The sequence below is a fragment of the Schistocerca piceifrons genome, chromosome 7 (assembly GCF_021461385.2).
Source record: "Schistocerca piceifrons isolate TAMUIC-IGC-003096 chromosome 7, iqSchPice1.1, whole genome shotgun sequence".
NCBI classification, from domain to species: Eukaryota; Metazoa; Arthropoda; class Insecta; order Orthoptera; family Acrididae; genus Schistocerca; species Schistocerca piceifrons.
Genome location: NC_060144.1, coordinates 36,408,596 through 36,433,377, shown reverse-complemented (window position 1 = coordinate 36,433,377; position 24,782 = coordinate 36,408,596). Strand labels below are relative to the sequence as shown.

General features: G+C 40.3%; 1 protein-coding gene across 3 annotated transcripts in view; it reads right to left on the bottom strand.

Annotated features, from left to right (window-relative positions):
* LOC124804613 (tyrosine-protein kinase CSK) overlaps positions 1 to 24,782 on the bottom strand; it is a 298,897-nt gene that overhangs the window by 151,769 nt on the left and 122,346 nt on the right. For all 3 annotated transcript variants that reach the window (XR_007017354.1, XM_047264813.1, XM_047264811.1), the window contains exon 2: positions 551 to 767. Coding sequence is in view for 2 of the 3 variants with exons in the window: in XM_047264813.1 (XP_047120769.1) it covers positions 551 to 723 (173 nt within the window). In the remaining variant the exon portion in view is untranslated. The remainder of the gene's footprint in view (positions 1 to 550; positions 768 to 24,782) is intronic.

The following is a 24,782-nucleotide window of genomic DNA, read 5'->3' as shown; positions in this document are numbered from 1 at the left end:
AGGGCAGCGTGGAGGGTAAAAATTGTAGAGGGAGACCAAGAGATGAATACACTAAGCAGATTCAGAAGGATGTAGATTGCAGTAGGTACTGGGAGATGAAGAAGCTTGCACAGGATAGAGTAGTATGGAAAGCTGCATCATACCAGTCTCAGGACTGAAGACCACAACAATAACAACGCAAAAAATTTTGAAAATTACCCTTTATCTATACCGCTTTCCTCCTCTTCCTTTTTAACTTCTTTCACAAAACAGTTGTCTTCACATTAATGAGAACTTCATAACCACAGATTACAGGATATGATGTTCTTACTAGAATTTCAAATGACTGACTGTTACATTGACTAAGAAATTGTACTTGGGGCTTTGTAGAGAGGTTGCCTTGGTATTTGCACTATATCAATGCTTGCAATCAATTCTATTAAGAAATATGCTACATATTTAGCTTCTTCATATTATGCACCTCTGAAATACCTTTAATGAGACTGGACTATTAGATGCTGCAAGCTAGTATAGTCATGTTACAATAATAAGACAAATATTTTTCACTCACGGCATAGCATTAAGTTTGACTTCAGCTCGCTGTTTCTGTGCTGCTGTGGGGGAGGTCCTGCCATTGCTACCACTTCCAATTCCTCCCAACCAGGCTCCTCCAAGGGGCTCAGCAAATGCAGGGACAACGGCCACAGGTGCAGACCGTGGCGCATGTGTTGAATGCTGGCTCATTGCGTTCCATGCACTGGCCGGAAGCAACCACCAGCAGTCACTATCTGCAAATAAAAGAAAATAACATATACTTTTAGAAACATCCCAGATTTTCTTTTTAGCTTTAATGGATATTGGAACTCTTCTATTTTGTCAGTAACGATGCAGCATACAGAGTTAGAGAAATGCTATCATGCTGCCCTTACTGAATTCATAGGTTATAATGAATGCACTGCTAAGCAACATAATGCCTTTTGAAGCAAATGATTAACAATAGATGAGAACCGTTTCTGGCTTGTGTATGAAACTACGCTGATCTGTTCTGACTAGCACTTATCTAAACTATTTTGATTAGCTCTTTTCAAAGCTGAAGAGAGGAGAGAAGTGCACAACTGTTGTACAAATAACTGAACAAATTTAAGATAATGTGAGATTACTACCTTTAAAAAAACTGTTCATTTGGGATTCCTTTACTTCCTAACTGTACATATTGTTGTATTTGTGGCTCTCTATCTTATTTGGTACGGTAACTATGTTTGTACAGTTTGTCCTATCTCAGTTATGACAATAATATGTATCCAGATTACCTAACATGACACATCCTCATAAACAGCAATAAAGAATATAGTTTCACTTATTGAAACAAGAAAACAATGAATTCGTAAGTGCAACTGTAAATGCAAATAACAAAGAGTAAAAACACAATAAGAAATAAAAAGATGATCAATCTGTCCACCTGTATCTTTATTTATCCCTTCACAACTAGTTTCAGAAGGCTACCTATGTCAGCACGTGCCTATCTAACAAGATGAAACGTAGTAACTGTTTGATACTAACATTAAATCCCACTAATATTAACTATAATAAATGAAAACAGGCTATGCTGAAAACCATGCAACAGTCAAAACACTCTCATAAGGTGTAATCAAAGCCAATCTTTGATGAAATAGTAATTGCAATAACTGTAGAAGAAAAAACTCTTTAACTGATGAGAATTGTTTAAAAACTGCTGCAGATGCTGTAATGTTTTATTAATGTTCATGTGCCCCTGAAAGTATTTAACAGCAGCTCATGAGAGCAATAACTAAGGAGTATATTTCTCTTAAAATACAACAGTTTAGACATTACAATATTAAGAAACACCATTAAATTAATGAAACTACCTCATATACATTTGTATGGGTTTACAGTCCCTAACTCCAATTGCCTGCAGTAACGAGAGCTCAAAAGAAAAGCATATGTAAGAAAAGCAGCTCAACCGTAAAGTAAAAGGTAACATAATGCACATTCAATGCAAAAGTGTGACCCCTGACGTAGAAACGTAAACAGTAAAAACAAAAAATATAAGCCTGCCAACAAGCATGATCAAGATTGCAAGAGCTTCTTGCATTAATTAACTTCATCCACCCCAGTCACAGCCTATAGGGGAAGTTGCTGCTGCTGAAACTTCAGGTTAATGAATAAATGTTACCCCAACTAACCTATTGTGGTGAACATCTGAAGTTCAATAAAAATCAATTATTAGCCAGTTGATGGAAAACACACATAATTGGCCCCTCCCCCTACAACCTGTTACAATCAGAGCATGACATTTACAACATGAAATTCATGTGTACAAAAACTTTTCCTGTACAAACAAAGACAGACAGTCACACGTACAACCAAATGTGGAACTAAGAAGTGGGAGAACTCATTTTTATTTTGCTCAAGATACCGATGTCGAATTATCAGCATGACTGATTAAATGTTTTTATGTCTTGGGAGTACTGGAATACTGAAACAGTATTATATACCCACTACTGAAACATGCTTAATTTCCCTATCAAAGCCAAACTCTGATTTGCTGGATTATGTTTACCAATGCCCCTGTTTCTTAAACCACAAATCTAAGTTTTGGAATAGCATCTTTGGTATTGTTCTCCTCCTCCACCCCTAATCTGCACATTTCATCACTCCGACAACATAAGTGTTTGTGTGTAGAGAAGTACTTTGTGACAGATCCAGGAAATTCTTATTTTTAAAACAGTGTGTGCTGTCAGTACCCTGATGGTGTGCTATGTATGTGTCACAGTAAACTGCATGTTCTGTATTAATATGTTAAATACTGTATTAGAAATATCACAAGCTTGACACTTTTTTCTTCATTTAACTGTAACAGACAAAACTGCAGTAAGGAAGAAGTACACTGAAGTGCCAAAGAAACTGGTATAGGCATGCATATTCAAATACAGAGATATGTAAACAGGCAGAATATGGCACTGCCATCAGCAACGCCTGTATAAGATAGCAAGTGTCTGGTGCAGTTATTAGATCACTTACTGCTGCTACAATGGCAGGTTATCAATATTTAAGTGAGTTTGAACATTGTGTTATAACCAGCGCACAAGCGATGGGACATAGTATCTTCGAGGTAGCAATCAAGTGGGGATTTTCCCATATGACCATGTACCATAAATATCAGGAACCCGGTAAAACATCAAATCTCCGACACCACTGCGGCCGGAAAAAGATCCTGCAAGAATGGGACCAACAACGACGGAAGAGAATTGTGCAACATAACAGAAGTGCAACTCTTCTGCCAATTGCTGCAAATTTCAATGCTAGGCCATCAACAAGTGTCGATGTGTAAACCACTCAACAAAACATCAGCAATATGGGCTTTTGGAACTGAAGGATCACTCGTATACCCTCCTTGATGGCTGCACAACACAAAGCTTTATGCCTTGCCTGGGCCCATCAACACTGATATTGAACTGTCAATGACTGGAAAAATGGCCAGACAAGTCTCACTTCAAATTGTATCAAGCAGATGGACGTGTACGATTATGGAGACAACCTTATGAATCCATGGAGCCTGCATATCAGCAAGGGACTGTTCAAGCTGGTGGAGGCTCTGTAACGGTGTGGGACATGTGCAGCTGGAGTGATACGGGACCCCTGATACATCTAGATATGACTGACAGGTGACACGTATGTAAGCATCCTGTCTGATCACTTGCATCCATTCATGTCCATTGTGCATTCCGATGGACTTGGACAATTCCAGCCGGGCAATGTGACACACCATACATCCAGAATTGCTACAGAGTGGCTATAGGAACACTCCTCTAAGTTTGACACGTCTGCTAGCCACCAAACTCCCCAGACACGAACATTATTGAGCATATCTGGGATGCCTTGCAACGTGCTGTTCAGAAGAAATCTCCACCTCCTCATCCTCTTACAGATTTATGGACAGCCCTGCAGGATTCATGATGTCAGTTCCCTCCAGCACTACTTTAGAGATTGATCAAGTCCATGCCACATCATGTTCCGGCACTTCCAGTGCTCCCAAGGGCCCTACATAATATTAGGCAGGTGTACCACTTACTTTGGCTCTTCAGTGTATTTGTACACAATATGAAAAAGAAGATGGGAAAACCTTGTACAACCTCTGAAAATTACTGAAATCAGAAGAATAAAAAACATAATTAATCTCTAAGTTAAAATTTATTAGCATGTGGATTTAACAGTTGTGTGTTTTCTTAAGGCTGATTTTGTAGATTTTTTTCTATTTGTAAATAAAATAGCAAAATGATAAAATTGGTCTTCATAACATTATCCTTTCCCATTTGATCACATGCAGTTCTATTCTATATTTTTATGATTTGTCAAAATATCTGTTCTACACAGATAATAAAAGTTAACTTCTTCCTGTTACTTGCATCCAAAGCACACACACTATGAGTGCAACATATGCAGTAAGCAAGCCCCTGATACTAAGGGCAGTTGTATTTTTATTATGCCAAAAGGCTATTTCACAATCATCATGACTCCCAATATCTCTTAAAGTGAACAATCCTTACTGTGGAAAGCTCAAGCACACAAACTGTTGTTATTCAATAGCTACAAAGATAAATGTCAATCAACCAGTGTCACAGCAAACACACAATATTTCATATTATTTTCTTATGTGTACATGAGTAGCAATGGACTTAGGTCTACATAAAATTTCTTGAATAACATGGACTGAAAAGTCCACAAAGTTTTTTACAGTATCTGATAGAACAGTGATTCATACTGCTTGTTTCTGATGTGTGGGAACATACTTCCTGTAGATAATTACAACTGAGCCTTTGTCTGCCATGGTTCTCACATTAAGTCACAGTCCGAGGAACACAGAGACCTTGCCACAACACTTTACTTGGTCCTGAAAGTGTGGGCATTGCCAGTGCAAACTCTGCATTCAGATTATGTAGCTCCTCTGTCGAAGAACTACCGAATGAAAGTGCAGTTGATAAAACACATGCTTGCTCACTATCTACTCAAAAATATGAAGTAAACATCTAATTTTACTGCTGGTGGGCATCTTAAATCTATTCGACGCATGGTCAATTACAGTACATAATTTGCCCCTTTTTGTGCAAGACTTACGTAAAGTTGTCAGAAGTGAAGGCTTTTATGAAAGCTACCATTATTTTGAAATTATGAGCAGCTGTTCTTAAGCATGCCTTGTTGTTGAACATCTTTTTACAGGAACTTTTAACATGTGCACCACATATTAGCTAAGAAGTAGGCAGGGTAAACTATCAATCTGACTTTGAATAAGCAGCATCAGCAATTATGACAGGGCAAAGGATCTCAACTTCCATCAGCTCTAGAGATGTATAATCTATGATTATCAGTTCAAGTCATTATTAGTAATACCTAGAAACCATTCTCTCATATTATTCTCAGTGCTACATCCTACATTGTACAGAATTATAAAAATGTGTCTTTTTTTCAGGCTAGGTGTATCCATTTACAGGAAATTAGCCACTAATTTTATATTAAGCTATTTTATCATTCTTTTTCTGGATGTATTGCTGGTGAGTTTATTGTAGAACTTGAATAATCAGCAAAGGTAATTCTTTCCACTTTATCAATTTAAGTTGGGAACAAGAAGCCATAATTTATCTGCAGTTGTTTATTTTCACCTTAGGGCATAAGCTTTCCACCACAGGGAGTAAGCATATACAACTCTCTGGTTCCTCTTACTTAAACATGAAGTAACTCAGTTACAACTTATACCTTAAATATCATTATATCAAATTTCATTGAAAAATATATTACGAGTTGCACATGCAAATGCATTAGAAAGACCACAGAAAATTTTTGAAATTAGTCAATAAATATTTTATAATTAGGTGGTTACTTGGGATATGGGGTTTTCTCTGGAAAGACCCCTATAGAATCAGAATTTTGATAACTCAGAATCGTACTTTCTCACAGATACGCAGTCATTCTCAAATACATAACATGTTTCCAAGATTATATGGAAATAAATGTAAGATTTACCAGTAACAGTGCTTGAGTGGGTGGTAGTGAGTGGTGCATGGGGTAAGGTTTTACTAGGGGATGAGTGAACAGGCAGGAAACTTGGTGTAGCGATAACAGTTTGGGAATGTCAGTCTTGTCAGAGTACAGTATTGTGGTATTAAAGGATCAGATGTACTGGGTAACAAAAGGGATGCTTCCATTTTTTTTGGAAGCATGAACTGTACTAGTCACAGAGTGAGAGGAGGATGCTGCCAGATAGATCTGTTTGTGAATACGATTTGTAACATAGTTGTGGGAGAGGAAAGTTTGGGAGATTTGGTCTAGATGTAGAGATTTGGTGGTGGAACATTAATGTCTGCTGTGGTTGCCTAGGCCATAGGGAAGGTAGCACTCAATCTAGAAGGGGTGGCAATATCATAGTGTAGGTAAGCAACAAGAGTGACAATTTGGTGAATAGCTGTACAATGTAGATCCTCAACTAATGACAGTGGCTGTAGGCAGCATACTGTCAAAGCGAGATAATAATCACTGTAAAACAACTATCTGAAGTAAGAGGTTAGTAGCATGACAGTGTACTGAAGTGAATATGAAAAAATCATTGATGCCAAGAGATGCATGATATGTGAAAGTCACTAGGCAAATTCTTATGCCACAAGAGATCAAGTACATCAGTTTCTTTTTTTTTTTTTTTTATAATGATGTACGGTTATGCTCAGTAGAGCAGACAAGACAAAATATATGTGACTCTGGACAGCAAAAATATGGCAGCAGACCCAGAAACTGAACACTGGTATTAGGGACAATACTACTATTCTCCATATGCACCTATCAGTCACACTTAAGACACACTTTAATTTAACTAAAGAAATGTACCCAATCTGTGCCAATCATCATCATCATAAGATTTCCTTCCAGTGAGCCAGGTAGGGGTATGCCTCCACTGATTTCTGTCCTGTTATAGTTTTTCTTTCTCAACAGCATCCCATGTTATTCCTCTCCTTCTGAGATCTTCATTAACCTGGTCTGCCTGTCTCTTCCTAGGCCACCCTGTCAGTCTTTTCCTGGTATCTGCATCTCCAAATACTGATGTGAAGTTCAAGTTGGGTGCATTTGCTTCACTTGACCTAGCCACTTCAGTCTCTCAATTCTGATTCTTTATTCCAGGGTCAAGGTCATGTGCAGGTCTCTCCTTCCATATTCGTCCCTGACTCTGTCTCTCCTGGTTTTTCGTTGAGCTGATGTAAGGAACCCAGCCAACAAAGTCATACAAAATTTACATTTTACCGATCAATAGCATAAAGCTTACAAATGATTGCAGATACAGGGTGTTCCTCAAAGAGTCGTCATGCACATTCTCTTCAGTATTTCGGAAGATACTAGCGATTTCATTTTTGCAATTTGTAGTTGGAGTCAGCCTGAATGAATACTGCTCATCGAATCTTTTATGTGATACCCAGTGTCAGTTGTCCCCATTAGAAACAAAATCATTATTAAAGTGGAATCTCACGTGTCCATTCGATAGAGTGGTCCCAAAGCAGTCTAATGTGATACTTGTTTAATTGATATGAATTAACAGGGACAGTAAAACATGAAAAAAGACCAGTTCTCCAATACTTACGGAGCAGCACTGCTGAATGGCAGTAGCACTCAGGTACTGTCATTGCTCGTACACTGGCCATTCTTCACGTTTCACTGTCCCTGTTAATATACAGGGTGTTTCAAAAATGACCGGTATATTTGAAACGGCAATAAAAACTAAACGAGCAGCGATAGAAATACACCGTTTGTTGCAATATGCTTGGGACAACAGTACATTTTCAGGCAGACAAACTTTCGAAATTACAGTAGTTACAATTTTCAACAACAGATGGCGCTGCGGTCTGGGAAACTCTATAGTACGATATTTTCCACATATCCACCATGTGTAGCAATAATATGGCGTAGTCTCTGAATGAAATTACCCGAAACCTTTGACAACGTGTCTGGCGGAATGGCTTCACATGCAGATTAGATGTACTGCTTCAGCTGTTCAATTGTTTCTGGATTCTGGCGGTACACCTGGTCTTTCAAGTGTCCCCACAGAAAGAAGTCACAGGGGTTCATGTCTGGCGAATAGGGAGGCCAATCCACGCCGCCTCCTGTATGTTTCGGATAGCCCAAAGCAATCACACGATCATCGAAATATTCATTCAGGAAATTAAAGACGTCGGCCGTGCGATGTGGCCGGGCACCATCTTGCATAAACCACGAGGTGTTCGCAGTGTTGTCTAAGGCAGTTTGTACCGCCACAAATTCACGAAGAATGTCCAGATAGCGTGATGCAGTAATCGTTTCGGATATGAAAAATGGGCCAATGATTCCTTTGGAAGACACGGCGGCCCAGACCAGTACTTTTTGAGGATGCAGGGACGATGGGACTGCAACATGGGGCTTTTCGGTTCCCCATATGCGCCAGTTCTGTTTATTGACGAAGCCGTCCAGGTAAAAATAAGCTTCGTCAGTAAACCAAATGCTGCCCACATGCATATCGCCGTCATCAATCCTGTGCACTATATCGTTAGCGAATGTCTCTCGTGCAGCAATGGTAGCGGCGCTGAGGGGTTGCCGTGTTTGAATTTTGTATGGATAGAGGTGTAAACTCTGGCGCATGAGACAATACGTGGACGTTGGCGTCATTTGGACCGCAGCTGCAACACGGCGAACGGAAACCCGAGGCCGCTGTTGATCACCTGCTGCACTAGCTGCGCCTGCGCGTTGCCCTCTGTGGTTGCCGTACGCGGTCACCCTACCTTTCCAGCACTTTCATCCGTCACGTTCCCAGTCCGTTGAAATTTTTCAAACAGATCCTATATTGTATCGCTTTTCGGTTCTTTGGTTACATTAAACCTCCGTTGAAAACTTCGTCTTGTTGCAACAACACTATGTGGAATTCCAACACCAGAAAAATCCTCTGTTCTAAGGAATAAACCATGTTGTCTACAGCACACTTGCACGTTGTGAATAGCACACGCTTACAGCAGAAAGACGACGTACAGAATGGCGCACCCACAGACTGCGTTGTCTTCTATATCTTTCACATCACTTGCAGCGCCATCTGTTGTTGAAAATTGTAACTACTGTAATTTCGAAAGTTTGTCCGCCTGAAAATGTACTCTTGTCCCAAGCATATTGCAACAAACGGTGTATTTCTATCGCTGCTCGTTTAGTTTTTATTGCCGTTTCAAATATACCGGTCATTTTTGAAACACCCTGTACCTTGATAAAGAAAAGATAGCACTAGACTAACTGAGGACCGCGCTATTGAATGGGCACGTAAAATTCTCCCTTAAGAATAATTTTGTTTGTAATGTGAAAGACACCGATGCTTTCCATCGAATTGGGTGTTGTGTAAAAGACGAGATGAGTAGCATTTGTTTGGGCTGATTCCAGCTACGCACTACAAGAATAAAATTGCAAATATCCCCCAAGGCACCAGAGAAAAAATGCCTGACGGCTCTTAGGATGGACACCCTGTACAACTATAATTTGCCAGGTGGTGCCATATGGTTTACAAACTTAAGAAGTTACCAAACAAGTGCAGCATAACCTTGGTTCAATTAGATGGTTTACATACAGTCCTTGACAGTGACACACAGAGATGGAAGGAAAGAAAGGAGGAAGATTAGGGTGAAACATCAACTCAAATAAAAGGTCATTACAGCACAGGTTCTGAATGGGAAAGGAAATCACAATCATGTCTTTTTCAAAGAAACCACCCAGTATTAGCCTTAACTTGGGAAAACCAGGAAAAAACAGACCTTGGATAAACAGACAAGGATTTGAACCACTGTCATCCTGAATCTCAGGACTCATATAGAATCAGGAAGAATGGAAGCTAAATTTAATGCAAGTTGGCATTAAAGTTCACACAGCCAAATGAGACACCATAAACCATATATGGTGTGAGCTGAGCAAAACATACAAGCCTCAGTTGAAGCACACCGGGAGACAGTGCTGCAGAGGCTGGTTGAACGCTGCAGCGGTTCATTAGGAGTGGTCCTATTGTATGTCCTTGCCTTTCTGACCTTTAAATTGACTTAGCAGACAGTTATAAAAGGGACATACAGTTTACTGTAGACTTCAAACCAAGGTGCAATTTGCCATTTTTTACATACAAAAATCAATATCAGAGGTGAAAGCTTCATGTGCAACTATGCAATTACTAATCATTTCATGACAAATGCTTTTTTTCCTTTGTGAAACAAGTTATGTCCCATAAATTTTATTTAAATTACATCATTATAAAAACCAAACGGAAAGAGGATAATAAAGAAAGTCATTCTGTCAAAACTTACGAGACGCCACAGAAGAATGGATGAAGGGAGTTACGCGAAGTGTAGAGAATGATGCACTTGGAGGAAACATACAGGGTGACAATTATTGAACTATATGAAACAAAACCGTCACAACTTGTGAACAGTTTGTGCTTGGATGTTCAAACCGCATGGTTGGCCGTGGGGCATGATGAGAATTAGTATGCACATGCGCGCTTGCCTTAGCGATGGGTTCATCAATAAGCAAAATTGGCTCATTTGGGGAACAGACAATCCACATTTCGCGATCGAGAAGTCTCTTCACCCTCGACAGATGACTGTGTGGTGCGCAATGTCCAGTCAAGGAATAATAGGTGTGATATTCCTCGATGACACGGTGACTACTGAACAATATGTGAACGTTGTGGAAGATAATTTCATCCCCATTATGCAAAGTGACCCTGATTTCCACAAGATGCAGTTCATGCAAGATTGAGCTCGACCCCAACGAAGCAGGAGAGCATTTGATGTCCTTAAAGAGGAATTTGGGGACCGCACTCCGGCTCTGGGGTACCCAGAGCCACTGGCATGGACGTCCAATGGCCGCTATATTCTCAAGATCTGAACACTTGAAACTTCTTTTTGTGGGATTATATTAAAGACAAGGTGTACAGCAATAACCCCAACACCACTGCTGAGCTGAAAACAGCCATTCAGGGGGGTCACCGATAGCACAATGTTCCGACACCTCTGCAGATCACATAGAATTTAGCTATTCGTCTGCGCCACATCATCACCAATGATGGTAGGTATATCGAACATGTCATAACCTAAATCCGAGTATCTTCTGTGATGTTTGCATGTTGAATACAGAGTATGCATGCCGTAGTTTTTAACTAAATTATGTTTCCTTTCATACAGTTCAATAATTGTCATTTTATATATAAAGCATATAGCATGACAAAATCACTGCAATTCAAACTTAAAACAAGAAGAACTGTGATAAAAGATAAGAATGGACAACTATTCATTGATAGGTACGATATCTTAGAACTCTTAGATGGAATAACGTGAAGACATGTACCATGGCGAGAAAGCGTTGGAAATTGCAGATTATCTTGAACCTTACAAATGGCAGACAAAGATAATAAAGGACTCAATCACACGAGAAGAATTTGATCTATTACTTCAGCAGTTGAAAGATAAGAAAGCAATAAGGTCAGATGACATATTATTAGAACTTCTGAAGGGAATAGGAGAAAACCTGAAAAAAGAATTGTACGTTATCACTGTAAGACGCTATAACAATGCTGGAATTGTGGAAGACTTTACTAAGAGTGGGACCGAAGAAAGGAAATGTCACCGATTGTTATAACTGTAGATCACTAACACCGCTGTCGAATTCATCAAAAATATTCTTCAAAGTAATTAAGAACAGGGTCCGAAAGAAAACTGAAAAACATACATCTCAGGATCAGTTTCATTTCACTGAGCATGCACATATGTATTAAAACTACGAAAGAAAGAAGTCAGCAAAACATTTGTCTGTGGTGATTTATCTTATGTCTTAATGAATAGGATATACAGTGCTTGGTACCAACAGAAATGTGGATGTGTAGACGGATGCAGAAAATATGCTTAAGAGAGTAAAGGTAGAAGGACTGGGTACTCAAGGAAGCAGATGAGACGCGGGAATTGATCACTACCATAGGAAAGAAGAAAACAGAGTTCACTAACCACACAATGTTTCACATCGCATTCTCGAAGATCATATCGGAAGTAAAGGCTGTAGGGAAAAGACGAAAATGAAGACCTCTGAAGAATCATCTGGATTCCCCCCTCCCCCTTTTTTGTGAACGGACTTTAATTCAGACAGTACGCTGAAATGAAACCTTCAGTGGAGGAGCGACGAACAGCATGTAAAAAATGATGATGTGGATAATAAAGCAGTCAACTGACCAGGCATGCATCTATCTATCTATCTATCTGTTTACATCCTAACTTAAACATGCTCACTAACTTTATTTGCTCGGCTAGGTACTACGAGCGAACGAAATGTACTTTCAATTTACGTTTGTTTCATTTCCCGAACCCTGGTCCAATCACTAGTTCAATCTGACATTCTTCATGACCAGTAAACATCAGATTATTTACAGGATCGAACTTTTGTGTATAACAGCTTCAGATTTCTGATTACTTCTTAAATGGGTTAATGTGTTAATATTTGACGTTAAGCATGTAAGCGAGAAAAAGTTTAGAAAAGATCTGAGATGGTGTCTCAAGTGTGCGCTCGTGCTCTCAATATCAAACACTGGATGGGTACATTCTGGGTAATTAGCGCTCTAGTTTGTCACACATCTCGATGTTTATGACGCCATAACTCCTGAACCATGTGTTGTACCATTCTGCAGGTAAATTCAGTGCTATATATTAAAAAACTACAAACCCGTCTCGATTGCGAAAAAAGCACCTAGTGTTAAGTGTTAACCCAGGGTTCGGCGTAGATAACTACACTATCTTCAGAGCAATAAAACCCACAACTGCCTAAGAAGACCTTTGTCGACGATTTAAAGAACACCATAGCTATACATTTATAAACGAAAATCTTTTAATCATTGACAAAGGCCGGCCGCGGTGGTCTCGCGGTTCTAGCCGCGCAGTCCGGAACCGCGCGACTGCTACGGTCGCAGGTTCGAATCCTGCCTCGGGCATGGATGTGTGTGATGTCCTTATGTTAGTTAGGTTTAAGTAGTTCTAAGTTCTAGGGGACTGATGACCTAAGATGTTAAGTCCCATAGTGCTCAGAGCCATTGACAAAGGGCCTCTTAGGCACTTGTGGGTTTTATTGTTGTTCTGAAGATGGTGTAGTTATCTACGCCGAAACCTGGGTTAACACTTAACACTAGGTGCTTTTTTTCGCAATCGAGGCGGGTTTTTAGTTTTTTAATATATTAACCAACGATTGCTGACGCGCTGCGATGTTGAAGGTTCTTAAATTCAGTGCTATATGTGGACACTGCCTGCAAAATGTGTTGCGGATACAGTAAGCAAAAAAGAAGACATAAACTGCAACGTCAGGTCTGATGCGGCAGTTTTATTGGATAAACAGCGAAAATGTGGTACCTAAGTGATAAACTTTTTCCTTGCATTATTTTGGGGGTGGTGATCAGAAATTTCTCTCAATCAAAAGCGATATGTAAACACCATTCCCCTAATGAAGTTTTGTCGTTATACTGATTTCGGCCCGTCGTCGTAATCTAAGACACTGTGTCACTCGATACAGGTGGAAACTGGCCATTCTCGGCAGAATTCTCCAACCCGCCGCCCTTACGTAAGACCGTTTGCAGACGTGAGTTTCAAATTTGCCGCGTAGCTTACTACGTAACGTTTGAAAACACCGCGGCGACAGGAAACTGACGCAATGCATTATCGTTCAGTGACGACAGTTAGAGAAAAAAATTCCTCCCATTTCCATGACTTTTCCTGCCCTTGTTGATTCACACAAAGTTGATTTTTGAAATAAACAGGCTGTTCGAGATTTCCTAGAATTCTATAATTAATATTGAAATCAATCTATTATAAAAACAATGCAGTCGAAATTCATCGTCTGTTACAAGCCGAATCTTGCCACATAAGACTGACAAAAATTAAAATTTAATTTTTCGCTTGAGGAATAGTCTTTAAAATAATCTAGGGCACCAAAAGGAAAGGAGGAAACGGATTCTTGGCAAACTGCGAAAAAATTGCGCGGAAACTGAGATCAAAACAGAAATTTTCTGTCATAGTACCTACAGCTTAATATCCCTAAGTAACAAATCACCTCTGACATTATCGGCGAGAGAAGAAGCCGACAACATTCACTAATGAAAATTGAAAATATAGAAAGACTGCTGAAATAAAGCAAGAATTCTATTAAAATAAACTATCAACATTAGAAAAGTCCTGGGAATGAACGCCAACAGCTTCGTGGAAATCTACCCACACATTCGCATCAAGCAGATTTCATTATGATGCACAAAAAGTTTCAGTCGCCCGCGTACCGAAACGACAGAACTGAAATAAAACTGGTTTAAATCTGATACCTAAGACGTAGCACTTTTCAGAATTTTCCCCTACTTACCGTTCGTGAGGATAAATGTCTCATCTAACAATTGGCTGCATTATCAGCCTGTAAAAAATATGGACAACGTGTCGCTATCAACAGACTGTCGGTAGTGTGCGTAAAACAGATCCTTATGTAGCTGTGTGTACTGATCACGTTCCAAGCACATAGCAACATAGGATTTGGCGTCGAATAGTTTCCGCTCCGTAGCAAGCTATGAACTCACACTGTGCTGTGTGTCCACATTCTGAGTCAGACGTTTAGCATACCGCACTTGTGAAACACTCATCGCCGCTCACAAATACTCGGAACGCCTACATTTCATTCGCTAATTTCGCTAAGACCTCCAACCTAGGTTGCTGCTGGTTATGATGATATTAGTATCAGGACGTTCACCGGGATGGCTATGAAGCTGTGAAGTCCGGATGTCCGTTGTGACTGCATGATTTAAGTTGAAATCAACGAGCGTTAAAGCTCGTAATTCACATGATATTTCTCCGTTTTTCGGTCCATCAGTTAATTTATAGATATAGAGAACAAGTGCCAATCTTCAATTCCCAGTCTCTGTTGTTCCTTCCTCTTTTCAATATATCTTTTACATCTCGAATCTGTTTGAATGTTGTTCTTTTGCTTTCTTTCTTTATTTTGTCACTGCCTTAGAGTTTTTTCCATTTTAATACTTTCTCCCGAAATTCGCTACTTCTGCTTCTTGGCATCTTTATTTCAGGATGTTGTCTTCTCCCAAAAGACCTCTGTGTATAATATGGTGCCATTCGTGTAAAATATGTCATGTTTTCAACATAATTTGTCAGATTTTCTATGATATACCAGGTCTGTTCACAATAGTCTCCTCCACAATTCAGACACCGCTCCCAGCGCCATTTCCATTTTCGGAAACAGTCTTGGTACGCCTCTTGGTGAATCGCGTAAAGTGCCGTATGCGAATTTTCTTTTGTCTCTTCTATCGTTGCAAATCTTTTTCAACTTCGGAACTTTTAAAAAAAAAACCGCAGTAGCAAAGTCTGGGGTAAGGAGGACAAGTAAGCACAATGATTTAGTTTTTTTGTGCAATAGTCATACACCAACAGGGATGAATGTCCAGGTGCTGTGAATTTCCTCAACACATTTCAGGCCCTTTCCTTCACACATTTTCCCGCAGGCGTCGCAGCACGTTCCGATAGTACCATCGATTAACAGTTTGGCCCCGTGACACGAGTTCATGATGAACTAATCCTTCAAACTCAAAGAAAACCACCACTTGGCTTTGAGGTTGGGTTGGGTTGTTTTGGGGGAGGAAACCAGACAGCGAGGTCATCGGTCTCATCGGATTAGGAAAGGACGGAGAAGAAAGTCGGCCGTGCCCTTTCGCAGGAACCATCCCGGCATTTGCCTGGAGCGATTTAGGGAAATCACGGAAAACCTAAATCAGGATGGCTGGACACGGGATTGAACCGTCGTCCTCCCGCATGCGAGTGAAGTGTGCTAGCCACTGCGCCACCTCGCTCGGTCCATGACGCGACAAACTTTTCTGTGGTCCTGGAGAACCTTTTCCGACCCACTGCGAAGATTGAACCCAGGCGTTATGCTCATAACCGTAGGTCCATGTCTCATCATCAGTTATGATTCTCTTAAGGAACATCTCGTTCTCATTTGCGCGATCCAGAAGCTCTTCACAGATTGTGAGGAGGTCTTTCTGATCTTGATCATGAACCGTGGGACGAACTTGGCGGCAACACGATGCAGTCCAAGATGCTGTGTCAGAATTTCATGACATGATCCAACTGAAATGTTACATTCTTCTGCAATCTCTCGGACAGTCAATCTTCGAGTGGCACGCACAATTTCGTTGACGTTACTGACATGTGCGTCCTCGGTAGACGTCGAAGGGCGTCCTGAACGAGGGTCATCTTTAACTTACATCCGGCATTTATAAACCGTGTGAACCTTTCCTAACGCCGAGTAGGTTTAAGCACTCATCACAGTAGGCTTCCTGCATCATTTGGTATTATATACAACAATGAAACTTCCGGCAGTTACACATTAAACACACGCGTGTGCAGGGGTGCCAACCGTATTTCGCTCAAACACACCACTGGCGGGAAATTACGAATGTTTCGGAATTTTTTGAACACACCTTTTATTCCATCATTAGCTCTCATTCTGCTGGATTCCGTAGGCACTTACATAACCGTTGCAGAATTTTTATTATAATCCTCCACACGTTTTTTCATTTTACATAAATGCAGTGTTAGCAAGATACATCAATGCCAGTTTTGCATCTTTTTTTACTCTCGTATAGCAATGTCACATCGTCGGCAAAGACTATGCAGTCTGCGGCAGTGTTACGCATATCTTTCACTCGATCTATACACCTCAAATACCCATTGGTGTTTCCACTACCCGGTCACGTCATCCAGAAGCAACCTGAGCATAATCGATGACAAGCCATCTCTCTAACTCCTGTCATTATCTCTAAGTTTTCCGACAGTGTTTCGTTGCCTGACCCTTGCAGTTGTAGCTTTCAATGCGTCTCTTACTAATCCATCGCGTGCAGTGCTCTCGCACGAAGAACATTCAGTAACATATTCCTGCCCACACAATCGTTACGATTTGGTAACATCCACGAAGGTCACTGTCCTGTTTTCATCTTTTCTATGACGGTCTTGTAATGAAGAGTCGAAATGTCAAACTTTCTAAGTGCCACATCTCACATTTTATCGGCAGAATCAAAAAACAATGCATCTGTTTTTGTGTACAGCTAATTTATATCCAAGAACTGAGAAGGTATTCTGATTCTACAGAATATGTTACTCACGTCACCCAGGGTCGATTCCAGAACATTCTTCCATACATGCGACGTATCATTTGGCGCCCCACCCTTTCTCCCTGCTTCCCTCATACATTCGTCGCCCTTCTTTGGGCTTTTCGTAAGTCCTTTAGAAACAGATCTAAATCAAGTGTGCGTAGAAATATCTTGGCCCTTAAGCCACCTCTTACATCACCTCACCAATGTAAATACATCACCTCACTAATGTAAACAATAATAAGACAAATTACAAAATAAATAATTTATTAAGAACGGTCTAAGATGCCATACCAAGGAATTGACTGGTTCTAAGTGCCAAGAAGACAGGTTTTCTTTCAAGTGCCATTAATACTAAGGCACTAGGTTTTATTTGTGATGGTACAAGAATAGAAAAAGCTGTAACGTTTTAACTAGTATAACTGTGGCTAACAAAAACCATCTCTTATTTCTTTTTAATTTTTTTAGAGGAGAATAACAAAATTAAATTCAAGTTAAAAGCCTTCCGTACTAATTCATGTTTCTTAATCTCGAGATCACGTGTCGCGAAGTATACTGTAGAACTCCCGGCGCTGTTGAGAAAGAAGTCTTTTCATAGCACTGTTCACTTCTCCAGATTTTCTTTTACTTTTTTTGAAACCCAAACTGGCTCCTTCCACTACAAGGATATTTTACGGATACAAACACAAGCTTCCATACATTCTGTTTACGGCACAAGCTTCAACTGAATGGAGAGACTGACGCATCATGGCGCTTGGAATCCAGAGAGAAGCACAGTTTGGCGCCATCTAGTAATGAATGTTTTCAACAGTTTCTCCACGATTTGGCCGTTGGAACAAGAAAGGCTAGGAATACGGAACGGAGTAGGTCTACTGAGAACACACTGAAAACGCTTTTTTAGAATGTTTAACATTACCAATCTTCAAATGTGCTTTCTGTACAGTCTCTCCCCTTTCGGAAGGCTTGAATAGAGCTGTACTTCCACTGGATTTAACCCCTTACCGCCGGACGTCGCGAATTCGCAACATACCATTGCGACTCATAGGTGGAAGGGTAACTCTTCTCGAGCGCCAGTGCCGGTAGGTACAGATTCTACACGAAGCTACCAACGCTTCCGGCGTGTGCTGTTATTTCCTGAGTGTTTCGGGTACTTCCACAGTGACATAATTTTTAATTTCTTTCCATCCATGAAGAAATTTATTCACGCTTTAAGGGGTTAAAAACATTCTCCAGAGTATCTTGTATGCGAAGTTCAACAGCGAAATAACTTTGTAGTTAATCTGTACCTTTTTGTCATTGGTATTGGAATAATGATGGTTTTTTAAAGTCTTTTACAGTAAAATCGCCGCAGTTCCCAATATTGGTAAATATGTGTTTATTATCCGTCTGTAATATGCGCTGTTCCAATATTCAGACGTAGCAGTTACCTATGCTATTCTCATCATTCACAATTTGCCACAATGCATGATAAATGTTTTAGTCTGATATCATCGACTTACAAAAATTATGTAATTATGTAAGAGCAATGGTATAAACAACGCAGACTTATGCACCTCTAAGAACACAGTCTCACTGAAATCATTTCTAGCATTCGGCGACACTGATAGTAGTCAGCAACGTAAACTCATTTTCAATAGCACAACGCGACAAGTCGTAATATGGACCAGTGTGTCGGACGCTACTGCAATTGGTCTTTACCAGTATGAATTATAGCTCATTTTACAAAGTGAGGTGGTCATATGTGCTGAATGATTTTCCTGAACTGACAATGGTCGCAGAAAGCTAAATTCCCCATTAGGCTTGTACGGATTCAAACTGGGAAAAAGGTGTCAGATGTAGCCAACAGTCATCTTTACTGACGTCAAACCAAACTGTAGACCTGTACAGCTTTTCATTTCTAACTTCGATATACGACGACCATAGAGCAAAGTGTCTGCGGTATTGGTTAGGGGAAGGGGTCACGTCCCATCGACAAGATCACTTCATAACTCACGACATAAGCATTCCTGGAACGATTTAGGGAAACCAGTGGAAACACGAATCGGTGTGGCCGCATTAGCACTATCAACTGTTTTACAACTGCGGTATTTCAGATGCCAACTATCAACAGGAAAAAACTTCGAAATGATAACGTATACTAAAGACCCTAACGCATACTCCTCTATTATATCTGGGTTGAAGTACCAATCTGATAGAAACCACAATGCTTCGTAGAAAGATGTGTAAGTTAACAAGAAATGAGATAGCCCAGTATTTTTTTATAGAAACGTTATGGAACTTGTCTGTGCTATCACAGAATTGGAAAGAAGAAACATAAAACGTAGCATTATCTGCTACGGATCGCTATAACAACTGACATCTGACATCACGAACGGCAAAATTTTGCTGGTCTCCAGCAAGGCCGAACCGCACAGACCAGGGCCTCACAAGCCAGCGTTGCAACCCGAGACCGTGACAGGCTCCCAAGCGTCGCCAGAGATGCCCTCCATATCCGCTGACGTAACCGCGTCTCGTTGCACAGTGTGCTGAGATTCCTCTGCAAATCGCGTTCTCCCTCACACCACCAAGGAGACCTTAAGGAGTGGCGCTGCCTGTACTTACAGCATTTTTAGGCAACGCAATTCTCAAAAAAAATAAATAAATAAACAAAACTCGGAATAAAACACTGAATTTAGAAGGCTTTCAATGCCAAAGAAATAAGAAATCGGGAACAACATGGACAAAAGAAAGGAAAAGACAACATGGGGAGAATATGAAGGCCTACTGGAAAAACAGAAAACGACAAGGAAAGAGGAGGAATTCAAGTTGTTACGCGATCTTAGTTGGTCAGTACGAAAATTAAAAATAAAAATCTCGCACATATTTGCTTTTGAACGTTAGAACTTCTTCTTGCGCTGTTAAGTAAACATTAATTTTGTAAATTGTGGACGCAGATGCCGGTAGCCGAGAGTGCAGCGTAAACGTCTGTTAATTGTACAGTGGCTGGTTCAACTCACGCTAGTAGCAGTATCTTTTTTAAAATTCCATAAACAAATAGAAACGTTAACGAATTAATTAATCAAATTTTTAATAAAAGCTATATTTTTTAATTACTGACCCTTTGAAAATAAATTAAAATTTCACACAGACATGTGAAATGGCTCATTGTTAAATGTAAAAATTTTATATATAAATAATAATATTCAATCTCCAGAAATAAAAAGAAGTATTACGTTCTGCGTTTTGTACCAAATTTTAAATTGTTATGAAACCTGGAACTTTCACACAGTTAATAATTAAAAATAAAACATGTTATTTTCTTAAAACAATGTGATTGAGTATTTAAATAGCTTTCTTAATAGTTAATAAAATTGAAATTTACAAAAAGTAAAAAAAATTGCTACAAGCAATATTCGAACCAGCGACTTCACGATGACAATACTTTTACATGGAGCATTCAGCTGCCTTTTTTTTTTTTTTTTTAAACTTAAAAGATTTATTCTTCTGAAAAGCAATGAATGACAACATTGTACATGTTTGAGCAAAACTTTCGTCAACTATATTGATAAATTACGTTTTTTTTTTAATAGCGCTTGGGGCCGGCCGGAGTGGCCGAGCGGTTCTAGGCGCTTCAGTCTGGAACAGCGCGACCACTACGGTCGCAGGTTCGAATCCTGCCTCGGGCATGGATGTGTGTGATGTCCTTGGGTTAGTTATGTTTAGGTAGTTCGAAGTTCTAGGGGGCTGATGACCTCAGAAGTTAAGTCCCATAGTGCTCAGAGCCATTTTTTAGCGCTTGGGACTCTAATCTTCATTGGCTGTTTTTCCGAGTTATTTTGTCGCAGCACTTTAGGAAATTCACTTCCGGGCACTGATCTCTAAATTCTGTAAGTATGAACAAAATCGGAGACGGGCAGTCGGTAACGCCCTCTTGTAAAATACCATACGCTTCCAAATCTCCTCTGGTAAGTACAGACTGAGAACATGAGAACACAGATAACGTGTACGTTGCAGAACGTTTACCTCTCCGAACGTCTGCGGTTCATCGTGGAACGGAAACTTCTAACTCTGAACTGTACCTACATTTATCTTGTGTAGTTTGCCAAGCAATACTGTCAATTTTTGTCAGTGGTGATAGAGGAAATCTTCATTGGATTCTCTATAGTACGAAGAATAGCAAACATGCGGTAATGATACGAAAGGACTGCTTTAGAAGAAGTGTTGAAGTCTCTCTCCCCTGCATGGAGCTAGCCGTATTTGTGAAATCTTCCTTGGGCACTTGAATCTTGACTGTGAATCGTTCATGATCGGAAGACCTCGGTTCGCTAGTATTTGCGTCTAGCCAATGCAAACTTTATCTAAAATTACTTTGTGTCGTACTGTAGCAGCATTACGTAACAAATGTCGTGCACTGGCTTAGTCAGAACAGCAGCGGAACCAATGACAGCAACTCATTACCTTGAAAGTATAGCGTATGCCAGTATTAAGCCATCTCCAACTTAGCCGCGCGGGCTTAGCCGCGCGGTCTACGGCGCAACAGTCATGGACGGTGCGGGTGGTCCCGGCGGAGGTTCGAGTCCTCCCTCGGGCATGGGTGTGTGTGTTTGTCCTTAGGATAATTTAGGGTAAGTAGTGTGTAATCTTAGGGATTGATGACCTTAGCAGTTAAGTCCCGTAAGATTTCACACACATTTTGTGAAAAAGTCTTCAGTATAAATTGATCCCATTCAGTTAAGATACGTATTAGTGTACAACACACTAATGATTACCTCACGTCTTACATGCCTGAACCCCTTCTCTCGATACACGTGACTCACTGACAATCTTCAACACACATGCTCCTTTTTCTAACTAGTCGCAATCTACAACGCCGCTCTCGTTGAATGCTAGCCAAGTTTCCCATTTTGACTCATCTATGTTTGGCCCACTGCGTACACATACACACGAGACTAGATAGGATAAACAGCTAATTTAATATTTCAGTAAAGAGGGACATCTTCGTGAATGTACACCAAGCGAAAAGTGTATAATACATCAATTATATAACCCTTGATATGTTTCGATTTCACGTTCACTCCACACGTCCGAAGTGAAGTAACGTAAAAAAAACTATTTTGATATACAAATTAATCGAAGAATAGTCAAACAGGCAAATGTCTGATTATTAAAGCGCATAAAATAACTCCGTGTACTATTGAACAACATCGACAAATGAGTTCACAATATTTAATAATGCTAACCCCCACTGCAGCACTTACGAGGAGCAGAGACTGAATAAAACCTACATTATGCTATATTAAAAGATAATCCGTACAACAGTTAAATCAGCGAGAAATTTGTCGACGGAGTAATAGCAGTTAGCCACCAGTAAACTGAAGTGTTTTTGTTTAATCGTTAATAATTAACAGAAATTTTTTATTGTTGTAAGCAGGCTGTTGAGAAACTATGTTCCTGAATAACTGAGCCTTTTTTTTTGGCCAAAGTAAGTAAGTAAGTAAGTGTGTGTGTGTGTGTGTGTGTGTGTGTGTGTGTGTGTGTGTGTGTGTGTACAGGATAAGAGCTACGTGCAGTTGCTCAGTAGAAGAGATGTGTTTCACGGTAGCAAAGATGTAGAAGTACTCATAGCTCTTAAGGTATGCACTTTAGAACTCTTGTTTGATACACATTTTTTTTTCTTGTTTTCGTCCGTAATACCTCGTCCTGAAATTTGGTAAGCACGGAACTTGCGGCAGAAGCAGTCCACTGTCAGAGGTATCCGGAAGATTTTCGCTTATAACTTTTAAATTGATACATTCATCCCTGAAAGATTGTAATCTCATCATTGTATTACTCTGTATCTTGTCTTACAGGGTGACAATTATTAAACTACACACTTCAAAAAAAGTTTTGTATCACCTCGGTTCCGAGAGTTCCGGAACTTGTACAGAAAACTGGAATAGAGATCAACATTAAACATCATTTCCGCCCTTTTTATTGCTCACGAAAACCATACATTGCATGTTGTACCACCATACAGCGAGACCTTCAGAGGTGGTGGTCCAGATTGCAGTACATACCGGTACCCCTAATGCACGTCCTCTTGCATTGATGCATGCCTGTATTCGTCGTGGCATACTATCCATTGCTGGTCCAGATTGTCCCACTCCTCAACGGCAATTCGGCGTAGGTCCCTCAGAGTGGTTGGTGGGTCACGTCGTCCATGAACAGCCCTTTTCAATCTATCCCGGGCATGTAACAATGCGGACGCGATTGAACCGGGGTATCGACCGTCTAGGCATGGTTGAACTACAGACACAACACGAGCCGTGTACCTCCTTCCTGGTGGAATGACTGGAACTGATCGGCTGTCGGACCCCCTCCGTCTAATAGGCGCCGCTCATGCATGGTTGCTTACATCTTTGGGCGGGTTTAGTGACATCTTTAAAACAGTCAAAGGTGATGTGTCTGTGATACAGTATCCACAGTCAACGTCTATCTTCAGGAGTTCTGGGAACCAGGTTGATGCAAAACTTTTTTGATGTGTGTATATGAAAAAAAAACGTAAATTTCTCACTAACTACGGCGTGCACACTTTGTATTCAACATGCAAACGTCACTACAGATATTCGGATTTAGATTATGAAATGCTCGAAATGCCTGACATCATTGGCGATGATGTGGCGCAGATGAATGGCGAAATTCAGCATGGCCCCCCTGAAGTGACGGAACATCGACGTTGTTCATGACATCCTGAATGGCTGTTTTCAGCTCAGCTGTGGTGTTGGGGTTATTGCTAAACACCTTGTCTTTAAACTTTCGCACGTGAGCCCAATGCTGACCTGTGCGCCCAACTAACTGAGCATTTTTCACGATTTTTAGAATTCATTAACTGCTTAAGCTGTAATGCTAGAGGTAAAAACTTTTTATGTTTTTTGCAGACTGATGTGCCATCTTTTTGAAGAAATAGGTTGTGGCAGGAGAAAGAAAGAAACAAAAAATATTATTATGTATTTTCAGATTTTGAAAGAAGTCAAACATTGAATGTAACACACACAATTTGCTTTTGTGTGGTATTCCCTGAAACACTCCGGTATACAAAAAGCGACATTACACTCTTGACACCACCAACATGTCTCTTTCCTTTGTGACTTGCCAGTCTGTGCTTTGCTCCTTTCTAAAGAAACTTTACAAACCCGTGTGGGGGTTTGCTTTCTTCCTCCTCGCTGGGACCTTCTGTACAAAACGCCTTCCCTTCAGTCTGTCATTGACTGGACTATTTACAGGTTCAGTTTCCTTGTGTACTCTTTTCACAAGAGACTCGCCAACCTGAAGAAGAAAATACCTTCAGACTATATTTTTTCCTGTTTTCAGCATTTCTTGCTTCCTGTACAAGACATATGCATTTGTGAGACACATCACAAACATGTGAAAAACAACTTTTCCCACCATTTGAACTGCTTCCTGCCAAATGGATAGTAAGCAACCATCTGATCAGAACGATCCACTCTTGTTTTATAGCTATTGTAGTCCAACACTACATCTATTTTCATTTTGCTGATGCGGCCCTGTTTAGTAGGCACCGACACTTCCTTGTGACACGTTGAAAGCATCAACATCCCTTGTATCT